A 7019-nucleotide genomic window follows, 5' to 3' on the forward strand; every position below is an offset into this window, starting at 1 on the left:
ATATTATTAATTTATCAATTCTTCATGCAGGCTGTTGTAATAAAACTAGTAGCGGCACTAAAAAAAAAAAGAGAGAGAAAGACATAGATTTGGATGTTTTGCTGTGTCCATCAACAAAACCCCCTATTAAACCTAAATGACACCATTGCTCAATAATCTATGTCAGAGTTCAGTGTTCCCATCTGTGAAATGTGCTTAAATTTGTTCCAGGGTCGTGAATAGTCTCGGTTATGACAGTGGTGACATAATTCCCTTCACACCACTCAGATCACATTGGCCCAGGCAGAGATGGAGTGAAAGACAAGAGAGATGTGCATAGAAAGACATGGCTGCTGCGGTTCACATGCTGCCCTTGCTTTGTTCATGCTGGAGGAAGGCTAACAGGGCCAGCTGCCTGCCCCTGGTGGGATGAACTCTCTGGACATGAGTAGAATTAACCACCATCAGCTATCTAATTATTATGCCCTGATCCAACAGCACATGGAGTCAGCAGGACCAGTGTATCCATTACGCCTGATGATGAACACGGCTAGCTTAGAGTGTTTTCTGTACCCATGGGCTGAGTGGATGACGGGTTGTGCACCATTCAGCATTTAATTCAGAGCGCCTTTTTTAACTTGCCGTTCCTGAATCTAGATAAACCATACAATTCAAATTTAAATACAGTGGAATGTAGTGCAAATAAATTCCTGTTCAATAGATGTTTTTCTAAAAAAAAAAAAAAAAAGTCATAATAAGCATGTAATTAGATACAAAACACATGGAGTATTTCTGAAAAAATTAATGTGTAAATGGGTTAAATTTGGAAAAATGGATTAATGTTTATGTATTTATATTATAACTATTTGAATGATTATACTTGAATATAATAAATATTAAACATTAAATATGTATGCATATTTAATATTTATTGTAAATAAGTTATATTTAATATGTCATATGTATGAAATTATATTACGCATAATTACTTATTATATTTATAATATTACTACTATAACGACTTGTTATATTATTAATCACTAATAATTCATTTCATATAATATATTAAATATATATTATAATATTGTCAAATATTATATTATTTATAATATTATTGTATTACATTATTTTTTGTAAGAACACCAGAATGCTCTAATGTAAGGAATATTCACTTCATGAATACTCATTTATGCATGTTCATATTCATATTTATTCATATTAATTTATGTTATAATATAATTTCATGTATATATAATTTGCAGACGTACATTTAATCAAACATTGTTCTGCATTTAAGAGGATAAATAGATACAAGTCTTATGGGTCTTGGTAATTCAGTTTTAAATTAATGAATTAAATTGAAATTAGTTACTAAATCATCCTACCCTCAGACAGTCCTCAGTAATATGTATTAATATATATCATAATTCTAATATTATATATTTAAAAGTAATATGGGTCAAAAGACATTTTATTTGTTGAATTCCTTGTTTTCTTGTGCTAATGAAACATAGTATATTTTAAATATGAAATATTCGACATTATATTTTATAGTCTTTGTTTTGTTACATATTTTCTAGGGTGGCAAACACAAGATTCTGGAGAAGTGCAATCTGCCTCTGACTGGAAAACAGTGTGTGGACCGTATCGCTTGTAAGAAGAACCTTTCCGCTCTTTAACCCTCATGTTCTTCAAGACCCCAAGGCCATTTTAATAGCTCAAGAAACATGTTTAGCATTCAAATATATCCTTGATACTTGGTGGCTTTGTTTGATCTTATTAGAACTTATAAGGAACTGAATATAATTTCAACTTGAGAACATTCTTCGAATACATTTTTAAAAAAATATTTTGTCGGTTTGGGGTCTCAGAGGTTACAGGTTTTTGTCAACAAAAATTTTTTTAAAAGAAAAGAAAAAATGTTTTTGGAAAAAAAAATATAAAAGTGTCTTATTTTCATATAAAAGCGTCTGTTTTCTGTGATGGCAAAGCTAGATTTTCTGCAGCATTACTCCAGTCTTCAGTGTCACATGATCCTTCATAAATCATTCTAATCTGGTAATTTATTGCTAAATATACTGTATATTGATAATGTATATTTTTTTGCACTGTGATATCATATCTGTTTTATTTATAATACAGCGACTTGAAATATTAGAAATGTTTTAATATATGTAGAAATTATCATTAACTAAAATTAATAAATGCCATAAAAGTATTTTTCATTGTTAGTTTGGGCTTCCTAATGCTTTAAGTAATGATAAATAATTGAAACTTACCAAGTTTCAGTAATATCTTTCTACATGATTTAATTAGGTAACATAAGCATTTAAAAGAATTTGAAGGAAAAATAAGATATAAATTTTGAAATTACTAGTATTATTTTGAGGCACTGCACATCACTGAGACTAAACATATAGACAGTCACTAAAAAAACACAAGGTTTAAGCTCACTGTAAAAAAATGGAACGAGCTATTTACTTTAAAAAAAAATTATGGTAACAATATTGCACATAATATTTTTGAGTAATTTTTCCAGGCTTGAATTTTTAATGGAATCTACCTGAATAAATCATGTGAAATCGCCTAAATTAATTAATCTATGACACAATGAATTTAATATAATTAGTGAAATGTGCTCATTTATTTTAAGTTGATTCTCAAAAGTCTGTGATTTTGAGTGAGGTCTGTTTGTATTTGACTTTGAGTTATTTTGTACATTTAAAAGACTGTATACAGCCAAACAGCTCAAGTAGGAAAATACTTGAGAAATACTGGAAAGTACTGCACTAGCACTAGCAAAGCTACTGCTCATTGAACAAGGCTTAATGCCTTAGAGGAGTAGTATCCATAACCATAAGCTCTACTCTTCTGCACAATGGTAACGATTGCACTGTGCAATGGAAACTTCAATGTAACAGAAACTCTTTCAAATGTCAAACATAACTGAACATTTAATATTAATAGATGTTTCCAAGACCCATGATTCATTTTTTACAGTGCTGCTTTTACGAACCTCTCACAAAAATATTCAAACCTAACGTATGTGGTTCATATGTTAGTTCATGGACTTATTTTTATGATAATCTGCTTTCATTATGAGGTGTTGTCTTAGAAATAGAACCAATACAGGGCAAACATCCTTGCTTCCTAGAATGCATATGAATCCAAGAATGGCTTTCTGAGCCAATTTGCCACTTGTCATCTCAGCAGCACACATATCTCCAGCGATGGAAGTTTTATATAAATATTGCTGGCAAGCTGTGATGTGATTATGCCATCCATCTTGCCGTGTTTGACTGTTCAATTCGCTTTCCCCTGATTGTTGAAAAAAAATAAACAAGCATGCAGTACAATATCTCTGAGGAGAGAAAAATTTTTTTGTACTGTCAGAGTTTACGGCTGGATCTCTGGCAGGTAGATTAATCCTATCGCCTACATTGTTACACATCCAAGCAAATCCTCCAGCAATTAGAGACTCTCATTCAGGTGGAAGAGAGGATGCAGAGACAGCAGGCCCAAGGCAAAGCGACAGCAAGTGTGCTGCCCATGGCAGGTTGTGCTCCACAGGTACTGGGTGAAATGAGACTACGGCAACATTAGATCTGGGTCACATTGAACATTAAAGGGTTAGTTCACCCAAAAATGAAAATTCTGTCATTAATTACTCACCCTCATGTCGTTCCAAACCTGTAAGGCCTTCGTTCATCTTCGGAACACAAATTAAGATATTTTATTTTTATTTAGCAAGGAGATCGTTAAAATAATCCATGTGACATCAGTGGTTCAACCGTAATTTTACGAAGCTACGAGAATACTTTTTGTGTGCAAAGAAAACAAAAATAACGACTTTATTCAACAATTCGTCTCCTCCGCGTCACCCTATAGCGCCATTATGGAGAGTATCACATACGTAAACAACGTATGCAACGTATGTACTCGAATACGTTGTTTACGTTCAGATCAAAGTGTAAACAGCGTATCTGCATACATACGTTGCGTATCTCATAGCTTACATGCGTATCTCGTAGCTTCGTAAAATTACGGTTGAACCACTGATGTCACATGGATTATTTTAACCAGTAGGTTAAACAGGAAGTATTGTGTTTATTTTAAAAAGAACAGTCAGTCATTTCATATTTAGATTTTCCATTTGCCCATCTAATTTAACTTTACAGGTCGGAGGTCTTAAATGTTCTGTCTACAATGTGTACATATTATTTGTACAAAGCAATAAATGTGTATTCAAGACCTGAGCAAAAAAACATCTTAATTGTGTTTTTATATTCATTAACTTCTTCTAAATCCTTATATGTGACCCTGGACCACAAAACCAGTCATAACGGTTATTTAAAAAAAAAAATTTGAGTAGCTGAACTGAATAAATAAGCATTCCATTGATGTAGCCTATGGTTTGTTCGGATAAGACAATATTTGGCTGAGATACAACTATTTGAAAACCTGGAATCTGGGGTGCAAAAGAAATCAAAATATTGAGAAAATCACCTTTAAAGTTGTTCAAATTAAGTCCTTAGCAATGCATATTACTATTAAAAAATTTAGTTTTGATATTTTTTTCGGTAGGAATTTGACAAAATATATTCATGGAACATGATCTTTACTTAATATCCTAATGATTTTTGGCATAAAAGAAAAATCGATCATTTTGACCCATACAATGTATTGTTGGCTATTGCTACAAATATACCCTGCTTCTTGTGGTCCAGGGTCACATATTATTCAAGCTGCGTGACTGAATTTTGTCAGTGGAACACAAAAGGTGATGTTAAGCAGAACGTTAGAGACTTGCTGCCACTATACTTTCACTGTATCTTTTCTTCATACAGCCTAATGAAAGTGAATGGTCACCGAGACTGTCATTCTGACTAAGATCTCCTTTTAAATGGATATTTGTACAGTGTTTTCAAATTCTTTGAGAATATTTATGGAAGCTGGGTAATTTAAGCCTGTTGTTTTGTCATTTGTGATGCATCTGTTTACACAATACCAGGTAAGCATTATTTTGCCTTTTAATGCGCGTATTGGACTAACTGTGGACAGTGAGAAACTGCTGCAGATCATATATAAATGATTGTAATCAGGTTTTTAAATGACTTAACTGACCGTTTCAAAAGTTTTTTTTTTAGTATTATTTTAATCAACTCTTGTTCAAAACCACATTGCGCTGAGAGGTCACCCAAACGTAGCCTAGATAAAATGGGTTCTGCTTATGACATAAGCTATTGTGTGACTAATAGGTTGTCTACATTAATATTGCTCCAATCTAGCGAGTTTATAATAATGTTAAGACGTGTGACAGAAATTAAATAGGACACTTGTTGCTCGGGGCTCGAAATCCGTATCTGCGATGGATTAAGAGACATATTACACGTGTGCCACAGCCTTGACCAGTTATAATATTACGAAATAATACTGAGATTATATATGGAACCACAGTGTAGTTGGATGAGCAGTAAAAGAAAAATATAAATACTAGCGAAGTGAAGAATAATTGCGTTGTCACTTTTTTGACCTTACCCAACATATTCTCAATATTCACAAAAACTAAACGCCTTATAAACAAGTAATAATTTACACAATAGCAACCTCCCCACTTAAACATATATTGCCATCCGTGGTTCTATAAAGATTCTGTAGCCTATAGCCTATGGAACATTCCCAGTGGAAAGTGTTCTTCACAAGAACTCTTAAGAACTGTTCACTAGGTTATTTGAGGAATCCAGTATGATTCTTCAATGGCTTTGCTGCAAAAACCCATTTTAGAAACCTTTATTTTTAAGAATGTAAAACACCTTTCTCACAGGCAGTACTCCTCCCCATAATATGATCCAATTGTGCACATAGTGACTTAGATGTGACTTATAGATGGCATGTATGTAATCAGTAACTGTGATTGTTGACATTTTCCTGAAGTGCAGAGAAATAAAAATACATTGGAAGACATGTTGGAATCAGAGGGTGCAAGACTGTATTTGCATACATGCGTTGCATGTTCATGGTGTACAACCAATAATGATTCATCACTTGTTGAGAGTGTGTCAATTCTGTTGAGACGCCAATGGATCCACCAATGGATCTTCTGCAGTGAATGGGTTCCGTCAGAACGAGAGTCCAACCAACCAGCTGATAAAAACATCACAATAATCCACAAGGGTTAGTAAGTTTTCAGCAAATTTCCGTTTTTGGGTGAACTGTTACTTTAAACTTTCAGGCAGGCTTCACACCATGCTTAACCCCGGGTAAGCCTAGGGTTAAGCAACATTTCAGGAGGGTAGTACAGCTTTTATAAGAGAACAGGGTTCTTTTTAGCCCCAAACTACAATGCCAAATAAATACACATGAATTACTTACCCAGGGTAAAGTATGAACAAACATAAAACAAGATGACCCAGGATTACATTATTATTATTTCAAATCGGAAACGCACAGTTTTTATCTACTGCTTTTAAATGGCTTTTTATGGCCTATATAGTTCAGAATGGTTCTGAAAGTAAGAGGTTTTGTGTTATTTATAGTTTAGTTTGGGTAGTTGAACTGCACCAAAGGCTGAAGCAATCAGCCAGCCCGGACAGCTCTGATTAAAACCCCTGGTTAACGTCTATATCACTGATTTTGACCCTGTGCCACAGGGACCAATTAACTGGCCTGCCACTGCCAAATCATCTTGTTAATCATCAATTACAGATTCTGATTTCTTGATCGTACCATACAGTAAGTGCTCTGACTTCAACATACAGTAAATGCAAACTAAATTGAACGATTTTCAAGGACGGCTGCAGTGGAAAAGATCACATCATGCCACTGATACTGGTCTGTGCAGGATTCATCATTCCAGCAGTAGTATAGAAGCAGTAGCCTACTTAAGGACAACTTGACCCACTACCATCATCACTCTTTTGTAAAACCTTTGTAAAACAGTGTTGTCGGCGAGGCTGTGTGTGGGTGATGGAAAGTTGTAGTGTAGCAGCTGTTTATCAAAAAGCTCTAAACGAATTAAGGCTTCAGTAAGAATTCTGGAC

The 7019-nt window shown here is 34.0% G+C and overlaps 1 protein-coding gene across 1 annotated transcript in view; it reads left to right on the plus strand.

The window, feature by feature from the left end:
- Nucleotides 1-1658, plus strand: part of LOC107724870 (succinyl-CoA:3-ketoacid coenzyme A transferase 1, mitochondrial-like) — a 41019-nt gene extending 39361 nt beyond the window's left edge. Inside the window, exon 15 of the mRNA XM_016533950.1 lies at nt 1560-1658. Coding sequence (XP_016389436.1) covers nt 1560-1658 — 99 coding nt within the window. The remainder of the gene's footprint in view (nt 1-1559) is intronic.
- Nucleotides 1659-7019: the final 5361 nt, after the last annotated feature.

Source organism: Sinocyclocheilus rhinocerous, unplaced genomic scaffold, assembly GCF_001515625.1.
Source record: "Sinocyclocheilus rhinocerous isolate Xijiao unplaced genomic scaffold, SAMN03320098_v1.1 scaffold515, whole genome shotgun sequence".
Classification (NCBI taxonomy): domain Eukaryota; kingdom Metazoa; phylum Chordata; class Actinopteri; order Cypriniformes; family Cyprinidae; genus Sinocyclocheilus; species Sinocyclocheilus rhinocerous.